We start from the raw sequence: 13,740 nt of genomic DNA on the forward strand, positions 1-13,740 counted from the left end.
GCCAGTGGATTTTCTTGCCTCACGTTAGGGTGCTGTCCCCCATGAAGATGCAGTGGAGATGGGTTATCCTCAGTCAGCTGGAAGGGAGCATGTGGAAGCCATCAGTGCTGTCAAAATGACACAGTAAAGTGCTCTGAGCATCCTCCTGAAAATTAAAAGAGTTGTAATTACGGGTTTCCAGACATGAGAACCCAGACCTGAGGGGCTGAGGACACAATGAGGATGACTGCAGTATCTCACCAGTGGCGAGGCTCACAGTCAGTATTTATGTTTGTGGCATTTCTGAGAGGGAAGGAGCTATAACAATGCATGTTTATTTGTTATTATTAACAAATATATGTTTATTTGTTTCTTTATATGCCTAGGCCAGAAAAGCCAGCAGTTCAACAGCTTGAGCCTTCAAAGCTCCCATTGCCTCCCGTGTATGGTATCAGGGTAGTTAAAGATGTTCCTTTTCAGTAAGTCCTGCAGAAAATCCAGTCTCCAGGGCTGCAAGAAAATTTGCTTAGTTGGGCACTGTAGAGGCTACTTTCCCATGTTTCCAGTAATTTATTTAAGAACTTAAATATGTTATTTAAATTTAAGTAACTCATTTACACTCTGCCAGTATTCTGGGTTTTTTTCCACTTTCCTCTGTGTTTAAGGCAATGATTCTTCATAAACTGTCAGAGTCTAAATAGCAATACTCTGCCTTGATTTTATTAGTCTGTGATTCCCTTTTATTAAGTTAAATAATGAACACCACGGGTTAAAAGTCTGCATATCATCCTTTGACAGTGACCCAGACCTTTTTAAAAGCATTACTTGTAGGACGTTCAATTCAATCAGATGCATACTGATGAAAAAACAACCACCCAGAGCTCTCGTTGACTGTGTACAGCCAAAGCTTGACAGCCTAGCATCAAGAAAAAAATTGATTTCAAACCCAAAAGTCAATATTTTGCTTTTGCAAAGGCACTTTGGCACTTGAGAGGAAAGTTTGCATGTAATGTACACATTTGACGAGGAAAATACAGAGGAGATGGCTTGTTTGGACTTGATTTGGTCCACCTGTCGTTTCCTCTAAACAGTAAAACCAATGAAGTGTTAATCTGCGAAGCCAGAGAGGAGCTTCAACTACTTTTACATGTGCACATGCACCATCCAGGCGGGCCTGATTTTTGATGAACTCATGTAAACAAATGAAGTTGCTTAGGTATAGGTATAACCTGGAAATGTTTCAGAATGAAGTCCTCATAGTTTATAAAGCCGAGACTTGTCAATTAGTAACAAGGTGCCATTTTATCTGCCGTCTGGTTTCTAGGTCCTCCATTTCCACTTGCTACTGGTTACAGTCTGTTCAAGATGAAGAATGATTGCTTTTTGTACACATTGTACACTGCTGAGGTCAAGTTTAGATTTTGATAGTTACAGTCTTTTTTCACTGGTCCTGGTATATAGCTTTACCAACAATGTCTAAAATATCTCTGGATAGTGGCTGGAGACATTCACAGGGACACTGTAAGTAGTGTTATCATGAAAATTCACTACACTTTTTATGTTCTGCAACTCTTTTGGTATCCACTTATTGTAGCACTGGTTATTGCAAATTCAGTGTCCAAGTTGTGCGTTTAGAGGAACAGTCAAAACTATTTACATCTGTATAACCATTTTCTTCTATTAAATAGTTTCCAATGCTTGTAGGATTTTTCTGAACGAAAGACTGCACCAAATTTACAATACAGGTGTGCACAGGAGGGTTTTTATTAGGCTTTAACCATCCATAAAACATAGTTGGTTGGATGTCTCTGCATATAGCATTACAAAGTATCAGTGAGATACAAGGCTCAACTTCAAGAAGACTCTGAACCAGAATACTCTCTAGAACCAGGACACTCACACTGCTGATTTTAACTGCATGGTGAGGACTACGCTCTTCTCTAGTGAGAGTCCTGGATGGGACAGCAGCTCCCTATTATGCTATTACTTAAAATATAATAGAGAAAAAAACATCAAGGTAGCTTTCGTATTGTTTTGTTACTTAATGGAGATTATACATTAGTTCTCTGTTTTCTTTTATGATTCAGTGTCATTTTGTGGCTTAGCATTTTGAAAACCAGCAGCACAAGATGTTACTACAGAAAAAATATGTATTTCACAGCATGGTGCAAACACTCCTCTTGACGGTAGAAGCAGCTAGTCTTAAGTCAAATTCAGCCAATATGCTTCTTAAGGAGAGCTTCAGTCACTCAAATTGTATCACTAATTCCAGTTTTTCAGTGTTAGCAAGGGAGAACAGACATCTCTGAGCAGATTAATGATCTGAATACCAAGTGACCTGTTTCACTCCATCTCTATCACCATCCTGTGGACTGGCTTCCTCATTATGCTACCCAGCTGTCCCATGTAGACAGAGCCTGTTGTAAGACATTCCTTGAAGGAGGAAATTGTCCTCTAGATTGCAGAATATCAATAACAGCCCAGAGATGGACGTGCTTGGTACAGCAGAGGTGCCATCTTTGCACGTTGCTTCAGCTCAGTCCAGATGTTGCACATTCAGCTGAATTCTATGCAAATGGGACAAAAACTTGGTCTGTAGTTGATCCTGGCTGTCACCAGAAGCCACCAAGGCACCATCTGAGCAGTGTCTCCCATTCTGATTTTTCTCCTCATATTTTTCCATTATCTGCCAACTTGGGGGTTAAATATTCTGCTTGCTTTTCATTTTGCAGATGCCATCATTGGCTTTGCCATGTGTCTGATAGGGAACCTGTTTCTGGCAAGCTGTCTCACTTTTAACAGCAAACTCTCTGTGCCTTCTACAAGGGTGATGGGGAAGACCCAGTTCAGTCTTTCATAGTCCACCTGGCCTTAGGTGGCTCATTAGATTAATGAGTGCAGGCACCCCAGCTTCCATACCCAGTGGCACCCAAAGGGACAGGGAGCCTATGAAGGTAAGTTCAGCTGCAGGGTGGTGTGAGTGCTGCGAGTGTACATCTGCAGCAGATTGAAACGTGGTCCTGGAGCTGAAACAAGGCTCTTCGCTCTTTCAGTTGAATGCAGAGTTCATTATTTTTAAAAAAAGATTGTTTCCTCTGCAACGGGGGGGAATTTTTCTGTGTGTGGGTATAGGCATGACTGCCCAAAGTCACACTACCAAGTTAGTCATCACAGCTACTGTGGAGTTTAAGTTCAAGGGAGCAGTGAGTGATTCATTCCACCTGGCACTATATACAGTGAGTAAAGAGAAATATTTCCTGTACCTAACCCAGACACCAGTCAGGCATCAGGCTGTCTGAATATGAGCAGACACACAAATGACAAATGTGTGGAGGAACAGGAGAAGCTGGGAAAAAAAGATGAGAACGTATTTTTCACTCTGAGGTTAGCACATTTGCCCTGAACACAATCCCAAAACCTAATGAATCAGAAAGTGTAATTGTTACATAGAGTAATTTCAAAACAGTACTACTCATTAAAGGTTAAGGGAAAGAAAAGGAACATGGGGTTCAGACCTTTTATTCAAATTTTGTCATATTAGCTCCTCATTTGTAATTTTTTGTGGTTCACATATATTCAATTCTTCATTCACAGGATTCTATCAAGGCTCTCTAATATGTGCCAAGTACAGGCTTCATTAACTGAGTTATATTCCAACTCTGCTTTATCTGTGGTTATCTAGCCAGTGTCAGTCAATGACTTTTTAATGTTAAAAAAAAAAAAAAAGGCAACACAAAGGCAACTTGATTTCTATTGCTGTTTTTCGCAATCAGATTTCCAATGTTTCATTACATTGGAATACAGACATATTTCATGTCTGACACATTTTGGAGACCCCTTAGAGAAAATGAGGCTCACAGGGATATTCATTAAGTTCTGAGCTATTTAGACTTCCGCAGTGCCAGCCTATCTTCTAGAAATGTTGAACTTTATCTCTGAGACTCTTGTTTCATTGGTATTTGGCATCTAAGACTGGGAGGGTTCCTTTGCTATCGACAGATCTCTTTTGCTGTCCCTTCAAGGTAAAAATCATCCCATAAACTGTGTTACTTGACTCTGGAGACTATTAGAAATTTAGAGGGGTGGGGGGAAGGTGTTTTACAAGCTGTTTGTTTTATTCCTTTGTACTTTGTTAGCTTAGCTGGTCCTTCTGAATACCAGATGTCAGGTTTTTCATTTCAGCAAGTAGAGGGGGAATGATAAACTCCATGTCTGTTTGGAAACCAAAGAGGAAAACCGCGAGCAGGAAAATGTTGAAAATTATCTCTTTTTGAGTAAGCCAAGATAACTTACCAATAGTCACAGTTAGCCATCTTATAGTTGCTTAAGAAAGGTCTTGGGGAACCTAGTACAATTATTGCAGAGGCCACGATGTCCTGCTCCTCTATAAATCTTCTGAATTCCTGTGGTGTTGTTGTCCTAATAAAGGCTTGCTGTTTGATGTAGAAAGCTGTATCTGACCTCCCCTCTATCCCACCTATGTGGGTTAGAATTCAGTGCTGCCTAAGCATCTATAAATATACAGCATTTATGTATAATATATAGCAGGATAATCAGCATCTTCCCATTGTATAAGATTCACACACATACGTGATGTAAGAGAGTCACTGCGGCCAGCATTAAGGTTCTCCTTCCTGTGGGGAAGTATAACCACACACTTTATATCGCTCAGACATTGTAGAACTAGTTAAAAAGAGCATGTTCAAATAAGGGGACAGTTGCAATTTTAGGAAATCAAGAAGAAATTCACTTTGTGGGCTTCCCTTATCCTTTGCAAATCCTGTAGGATCTTTGGTGACCACAGAGGGTAAGAATCTCAACAGTTTTGTCGCATCAAGAAAATCCTGCACAGCTGCAGTAATTTTCAGTAGGAAGATTTCATAGCTTGTGCTTTCATCTACACCTTTTTTCTAATGTTTCTTAACTTGAGAATAAGGGAAAAAAAGGGGTCGTAAGGCAAGGGAAATAGTTGCTAATCCTAGTCAAGGTATATTAAATTTGGTAATGCTCAGACGTGACATAAGTGTTCAGAATTTGTATATGAATGAAATTAAAAATATTCTGGGAGGAGAAGCTACCTAAATGTCAGAAAAAAGAAATACAAGCTATAAAATCCTGTGAAAAATCACATAGACCAGAGTAAGATAGATGTGCTGTCTTTACTTAGCAAAGAAATCACAGAGGGTATGCAAATAGAGAATGAAAATGACACATTTTTACTTGATTCGAAAGCATTATCCATAATAGCATCTGCAATGTGTCTGCAATAATAGGGTGTAAATTGGAATTTACATAACAGATCACTGGAAACAGGCTCTGACTCACAGCCTGAAAATGGTGTCTCCAATAGGGAAAGTCAACCGATAGCAGGAGAACTTCACAAAACACCTATTGCATATTCCAGGATTCACCCATTTGCCCCCCTTTCCTGTTTGTGCAGAGTATTCGTCTCAGGCATCTGTTGTAATAAAAACTCAAATAACTGGTCTTGGAGACCTTTGGTATGTTGCTCCTGATTATGCAAGTAATTTTCTCTGGGATGAATTAAGTTCTTGTGCACGGTGATAGATTGACAGCCCTAAAAACTGGAAATCCTCTATTTACATTCATCTCCCTCAGCCTGGCATTAATGCACTGTTCCTGTCTTTGTCTGCAAGCAGACACGTGCCCAAGGCAGCAGGTTTTGGTGCGTACTGTGCCTATCTTCTGCCTCTCCGTTCTGCCTCTCAGCAAAGGGGGCCTAAGCCAAGCAGTCATGGCTGCTGTCCGTTGAGTGGGAAAATGAGTCACCAGTTTAACTAAGCCAGCAGTAGGATTCTTCCACTGTTGTTTTTATTACCTCCATGGTCAGGGCTTCAGTTAAGCAACAGTTCCCAATAATATCCAGTCTGAGGATAGTTGGATGCTGCAGAGCTGAGGTCAGACCTGATTTAGTTCTGATATTCCTCATCCGTACAGTCCATGGTCATTGCTCTGTCCTTCCCTTTAGTTTGCTGGCTGATGTACAGAACTTTTAAGGACTAACGAGTGTTAGATCAGAGTCCAGTATGGCATTATTAATTTTGGATGAGCGTTGCTAAGTGAGACTTCTGAACACTCCATTAGGTTCCTGGGAATAATCTATTTGTCCAAGTGTAGATGACCAGCATGGATCTCTTTTTTTGAGCTTGTTATTCTCTATTGTACTGATATACAATAGAGAGAACAGCACTTTTAAGGTGTTCCTCTGACCTTTCTCAAAGTATAGTGTGAAACGGATTGGGGACCTAAAAGCGCTCAGTTCTCCCCATGGAATATATACCCCTAGTCCCATGTCTGACCTAACAAAGCCAGAACAGCATAATGGCACCTTTGTAATTAACACCTCCTATTTTTTTGCTAGACCACCTCAACCACCTAGGGCTTTGGTATGATCAGCCATAGCTAATGGTAAGGTAGTGTGAGTCCGTACAGGGTGAGGAGGGAAGGGATGTGTTGTCTCACACATCTTTATATTTTATCTTATGTGTATAGATATTCAGGAATCTACAGAGATATTGTAAATGCTTTCCCTGTTCCTCTCCTGAAACCAAGTCCTAATCCAGATTTCAAAAGTGTCATTAAATGTCATGGTGATTTTTGATACCATTCATTGTAATTCAGCACTGTGTACAGTTCATTCAGTTCTGAGCTCTCTAATTAGAGAGTATGTTAACTGTTAGTTTTTCATGATACAGAAGTCTGTCTGGTAAGTATTAGATTGATACCATATACATTTTTTTTCAGATAAGGCATCAGATAAGTGTTGTGCATTAATGACTTACAAGCATAAATCTACTAAAATCAGAAAGTAATAAGTTTCCTGTATCCCACATCAGCATGCTGAACTGTCAGTCTTCCTCCTGTTCCATCAAATATTTTAGTTTTTCTTCATTTCCAGAAGACATGTGAAAAAAATCCTTGATACTTAATCAAAAAACTAAAAGTCAGCACTAGGTTAGTCTTTCCTAAATGTTTGCCTTCCTCAGTTTACCTCCCTCAGACTGTTGGCTAACAAATACTTTGAGTTTTACTCAAAGTAGACATATCACTGATATTTACATCTTTCTTCACCGTATGTTGTTTCATTTTCCTGACACCTCAGTTTTTATGCCACATGCGTTTTTTCACTCGCTTTGAGTACGTCTCTAACAATACAAACTATTGGATTTTGTTAAATTGTATAAATCTGACACAGTTTTATGGCTTTCCCTAAACTCAGTCTATGATTAAATGTATTCTCAGTTTTCTTGTTGACTTAGCTATTGAAAGTTCTCTGGCAAAACAGGCAGAACAAACTTCACTGGGAGCTGTATATCCATCATAAAATTGCTCTAAAGTGTTATCTATCCAGGCTGGTTGTATTTTTCATGCTCTATCACAAATCAGTGTCACAGACAGATTGCAGTTTGCAACCTGCAGTTGTTCATTGGAGTTAACTTGGCTGCCAGGACAGCCTTTTTGCAGTGCTTTAAGCTTTCATAACTTTTGTGCATGAAACTGAACTATTTTTCTAGCTGGCTGGGGGATCAATGCATGTGTCATTAGAGCATATGGAACGAGGCTATGTTACCCTTTTGAGTTTGATTTAGGATATGTGGCATTCCGGCCTTCATACTTCTTAGGAGTGCCTGCACAGAAATGAGCGCAGTATGAAACAACTCAAATCATGAACCTTAAAAATACTTTACTTCTGTTATAGATCATCCTCCAAATCTTCAAAATCATTCAAGACTTAGAACTCCACCACCTCCAATATCACACGCTCACACCCCAAATCAACATCACGCGGCCTCCATCAATTCCCTAAACAGAGGGAACTTCACTCCACGCAGCAACCCCAGCCCAGCTCCTACAGACCACTCTCTTTCTGGAGAACAACCAGCCAGTGCTCAAGAGCCAGCCCATGCTCAGGACAACTGGTTACTTAACAGTAACATCCCACTGGAGACTAGGTAGGTCGTTTTCTTTAGTACTTTACTATGTTCTGACTCTCTGTGCTGTTATGGAAAACACACACATCTGTATAGCTAGCCGTTCAGTTTGTGAGCTGGTGTTTGGCTTAAGTATTTTGAGTTGTATTCATTATTCCTTGTGTCTTTTTATTTGGACTAGGAGAACAGGAAATTGCTCTTCTTTCATAAACTAAAAATACTGTCTTTAACAGCTGCTCATAAGGTTATTTTCCTCATTTAAAATTGGAATCAGGATGACAGATTAAAATGTTCTTCGTCTTCTTTCTTTTATTTTCCTTTAATGTTTTTTTCTTCATATGTGGTAGGATAAATCAATATCCTATTTAAGAAACTGAAATCAGTCAATATATTGAAAAGATTTAGCCTTCTATCTGTGCCTCGTAAAGCAGATACTTTTGTAGTACATCATTCAGGAAAGGTTGATCTTGATTTACCTGATGAGGAGAGGTCGGCTGCAGCATTTTACTGTCCTACAACACTGCTCCAGCAAGCATGAAACACTGAATAGCAGGGCATCAGTCAATTAATGATGTTTCCATTTAGCATTTAAATTCTTTTCCACCTATGCAACACACAAAGGGTGTGACAAGGGTGCACCGAGTTGTTCTAGTTTCTAGCTTTGTTGAGGTTCTCTGTGGGTTCTGGAAAAGGGAGTTGTCATACTCCCTCAGCCTCAGTCCTCCCATCTGATGGTGAGTGCATCTACTTCTTGCTGTCCACCTGAAACTCAGTTATTGCATTCTCCAGAGGTTTTGCTTCGCCATTTCCTTTGCAACTGGAAAGCCACTGGAGATGCTGGAGTCATTAGCCCCCACACATGGTATCTTGTTCAATCTGGAGAGAAGTCTTCCAGGCCTAATGTGGTGCATTTACTTAACTGCCTTTTTTCCCTCATTTGTCTTACCTTCTCAAACCATCAAGAAAGATTTTAGACAGCAAAAAACAAACTAACTGAAAACTGAGCCAGGGGCCAAACTTGTCACATCACTGCCTGTGGGAATCTCACTGAGTTCAGTGGTAGCTGTGTCTGTATCCTGGAACAAAATGTACCCAGTTTTGCCAGCTTCTGCTAAGAAAATGTTTTTTAAAATTGAGTGTGTCTGTCGATCTTTTTGAGAATGAGTTATGTCTGCCGGCCCTCTGAAACTTCCAAAACAGACCTCACATTTTATGGCATTTAAGGATAATTAATTTCTCCGCGACTGCTTGATTAAAAAGACCCAACTAAGAAGCTGGATCCAAAAGATTAAAACAAAATTATACGCAAGTACTGCAAGTGTGATTTGGCAACAGTTGCAGTAATTATATAGTGTTACTAATTCTTGAGCATATATACCCAAGCATTGACTTTTATGTATTATTTCTTTGGGGGAAAAAAAAAAAAAACAACATTAAAAAATACTTAGGCCCCACTCCTGCAGTCCTTTTGCGAATAATCCTCTGTAATTCTGGAGGAAGCCCCGTGCCTTTTTCTAAATCAAGTTGTGAATTCTTTAGCGAAGAGATAATATACTGTTTTAATAGTACCAAGAAATCCTCACATCCTCACATCTGACTGGAGTCTCTCAGAACCCACCGCCTTACAACTGAGAAGGAATGTCCTTGCTGCTGGATCAGTGGAGGAATATCAGAGATAAAAGCTTTTTGCTGAAAGCATCCTGCCCCCATTTGTCCAATTCGGGTGGCAATGAGCGAGGGAGATGGAGAGACAACCCTACCACATCTTAAATGCAGGAGTTCATAGAACAATTATCTGGCTAGTCCTGGACTGTTCCTGTTAAATTGTAAATGCGTACATCCTTAAAGACTGCTCTCATTTCTTCTGCATGAAATCATTGTGGATGAAAATTTTTCAAGATCTGAAGCAGACTTTTCTTTCTGCAAGTTGAGTTGGTCATATAGTTGCTGTCAACCAGACTGGAAATTGGAGGTCTACCTGCATGAAGAGGTCTTTCTGCATCATTTGATGATTTCACTTGCTTCACAAAACAGTCACATTTCTAATTGATCCTCAATTTAACCTTTTTATTAATTAGGTAAAAAACAGGTCATTTCAAGACTGATGATATGGCTTTCGACACGCTGGTTGGAATGACATAATTTTGCCCCGTGTCTCTTCAGACAACAAACATGTTGGAAAAGAATTGATAATTTTATGTCAAACAGCAAATGAGCACATACACAAAGCACAACTGACAGGCTTTTTTTCCTTCACCAAACAACATCAAGAAAACAAAATGTGTTATAATGGTGTCATAATGCAAAGAGGCTGTGCTGCATAGATGATCAGTAAATCTGTGCCAAATCTCCACTCTAATAGTCTGCTTTTCCAACATGCAGAGATCTTCCATTCCCTTCAGTGAAAATTCTGTAGACATAAAAGACCAGGCTTCAGAGCTGTTGAGCAAACTTGGATGCCCAATTCCACCTCTTCCATGAAGTCAGTCTTCTGCACTACAAAGATTTTCAGAACCAAAAAAAGACCACCACATAAGAGAATAAAATGTCCAATATGTAAAAAAAAAAAATCCTAGACAAGAGACATTAATCCAAGAATTAAGGCCTTTGAAGTATAGCAATAGGAGATTATAGTAATCTCATGTCAAAAATGGAATTGTATTTCTGTTGAATATCCGTTTTTTTTTTTTAAATCCCATATTAGTCAACAGAGAGAGAAAACATGAAGGAAAAGCTGCGTCTTTTAAACAGGGATTGTCACAGGCTGTGAAACGTGCCTACAGTTATAGATTTTGAGCACCCCAGAGTTTGAAGAGGCTTGATTTTGACTGCTGGGGACTCCAGGCAGTATTCAGAACTGGGAATTTAGGATGGTTTGTCACTGCCTGGAATTTTCCATACTGTAATGCAAAGGCAAGCAGAGATATGTAGCACTGACACAACAAGCAGATTCTGCATCTGAGAACTTTATATGTTGCAAGAGGAAGAGCCCCTCCTCTTCTCGCCCTCCTTTTCATTAGTTTCCCTTTACTCCCTTTTCTCTGTTTCTCCTTTTTCCTCTCTCTTTTCCTGTCTGCTCCCTTTTTTGTTGCTTTAAAAGCAATATATTATCAAGGTTGTGATGAGAAGATCTTTGCTCAGCAGTCACTCCTGACAGGTAAGTCAGTTCCCCCCATATTTATTCCTCACTCTTCCTTCTTCTGCGGCCTCCTTTCTGTTCCTTTACATTTGACCTGTGGGAGCAAATAAATGCCAACTAGATGGACGTTCACTTGACAAACCAACAGTTTTCAGGAGACTTCCATTCCCAGGAAATTTCATGTGGTAATCATGTAAGGTCAGATTCTGCCACCACAACTCATAATGAGAAGGGAGAGTGTTTTGTAACTAGCCAGCTATTCACAGGTAATCTCCAAGGAAGCAGACTCTGTCCAGCCTTCAGTGAGGACAGTCGTGCATTAGTCACCTCGGTGACCCAGCGACCTCTCTGTTACAAATACATACATTACAAGATTATATAACCCTCCCCTCTTCTGTTTTATTGACAATCCACAACTGAAATTCATGGAACCAATTTGACATGGATTTTAACTACTGATGAACTTTTATTGATTGGTGTGTTGCTAGATGCCTTGCCTCTTACCCATTAAATGCTCAGTGCATGCCCATATGTTGCTTCTTTTTGCATTGAATTCAACATCCAACCTTTCCTGCATTCCCAGGGAATGTGAGGAAGCCGCTAACACTTTGGGATGGATTGATGTCTCAAGTGCAATGGCACACAGCTCATGCATGTCGATCCACTTTACTCCAAAGCTATGAATAGGAGTCGCTTTACTTTCATTCAGATCAAGGAGTAGATCTGTTCTGTCAAAACAGCCCAGAGGCCCCCAAAAGCAGTGAGTCGAGTGAAACAAGTGCTGGCATTAGCAGCAGGAAGAGGAGGAAGTAGAAATGAAAATTAAGGTTGAGGACGTTTTAGAAGAGACAGTATCAAGGTTTGTATAATATGACAGGGCTGGTTTCTCTTGGTATAGCATGTTACCTGAATCCCGTTTCTTTGACAGAGGAGTTCTCGTCTGAGTTCACATCATGTCACTTATATCGTCTAAGCACTTAATCCTGCATAAGTGATAAAGTGTCACAATGCTTTTATGTTCCTTTTGCTAGTTGTGGCCAGGGAATTTATTCACATTCAGGCTTAGATTCAGTTTTGATGCTGAAAACAGACATGGGCAAAATCAGGACTGGTTTTTGTTTTAAAAAAGATGGGAAGAATGTTCTTTTGCCAAGGCTTGAGAAACAAGCCTGAAGGTGAGAAAGACACAGTCTGTTCCCAGCTGTGCCTCTGACTTAATTCTTTATGTTCCTGCTATTCTCCTCAAAAAATACAAAGCAGGTTAGCATACATAGGTCAAAATGTGACTCATCAAAGTACATGCCAGGGAGGCCAGATATTGCAAAATGCCACTATTGCAAAGCCTAAACCAGGCTTTTTCACGTGCAGGCCGTAAGTATCTTGCCTATTGCCTGTATTATCCAGATTACAGCTGGTGCTCTGGTATTGGAATTTGGGTTACAGCATAACCTTTTTCCAGCCTCTATCTGCTTATCACTGAGAGGCTTTTATTTGGAATACTCATATTGAGCCAAACTTGCATTTTGAAACTTCTAAATAGCAATTTATTGCTCCACAAAGGAAAGCAAATTAATCAAATTAGTAATTAAAAAGTTCTCAAATGCAAAACTGAAATGTAAGCAAAGGAGTGGCAGATTTCCGCTGGAAATCCATGAGGACGTTAGGTGGAAGTGTGCTACCAAGGTGTTGACCACAGTGGGATATAGATACTGTGCTGTGCCTTGTCAGAGTAACAATAACACAGATGCAGGAGTATTACAGGGTTACAGCTGTGCTGGACTGAAATCTAGTCTCTTGGATCCAGCAGTTCAGAAGGTTTCATGTGTCACTGGCAATAAATAATGTGAAATGAACAAAGACATCAACTTTTTTTTATACATGCACATGGGCGTGTGTGCTTATATGTGTGTAAATGCATATATATAGTGTATATATAGAGAAGTGAACATTCTTAAAAGCTATATATGTATATGTGTAGCATCTTATACATATAAATATATGGTCCATCATTCTAATTCCATGCACAACTGCACTATAACCATTGTGGTTTATAAGATCACACTTCATATATGCATGACTCACTGGCTTCATTCATGTTTCCATATGTATGTAGAAACATAGCAAAGCAGACATTCCTAGAGACATTGCAGGACAACCTCATTGAGATGGACATTCTCACCTCCTCCCGACATGACGGTGCTTACAATGATGGGTATGTGACACTTCCGTGGTCTTCCTGTTTACTGTACAGTCATTATGATCCTTGCATGAAAGCATTTGGTCATATCAATGATGTTTAAGGGCAACACCATTGCTGGCCTCTTCCAAGATGGCTTTAAAAAAATGAGGTTCTGGGGCTTGGAGCACTGCGTCCTGTACATATTAATGACAGACTCATTAATATGCTAGTGAGCCACAGCATGCTGTTTGCTTTTTTCCCCTTGTTGTTTTGAAAGTAATTTCATTAGTAAGAAGTACCTACAGCAATTTTGAGTCCCATGTAAACTAAGATTAATTTAATTTTCATAAAAATCTTAAACCATTATTGTGCTGGCAGCCTGATACTTTCTTGTTAAGCTGATACTTTCCACATACCTTATCTTACAAGTGTCTGCTAGTGGTGTATGTAAGCCAAGCCTTTGATTTTGACTTAACCACTATTTTGGCATC

General features: G+C 39.8%; 1 protein-coding gene across 1 annotated transcript in view; it reads left to right on the top strand.

The window, feature by feature from the left end:
* The window catches only part of TENM4 (teneurin transmembrane protein 4), a 508,662-nt gene that overhangs the window by 284,127 nt on the left and 210,795 nt on the right, over positions 1–13,740 (top strand). Inside the window, exon 6 of the mRNA XM_074860410.1 lies at positions 7,700–7,952. Coding sequence (XP_074716511.1) covers positions 7,700–7,952 — 253 coding nt within the window. The remainder of the gene's footprint in view (positions 1–7,699; positions 7,953–13,740) is intronic.

The sequence above is a fragment of the Strix uralensis genome, chromosome 2, assembly GCF_047716275.1.
Source record: "Strix uralensis isolate ZFMK-TIS-50842 chromosome 2, bStrUra1, whole genome shotgun sequence".
Lineage (NCBI taxonomy): Eukaryota > Metazoa > Chordata > Aves > Strigiformes > Strigidae > Strix > Strix uralensis.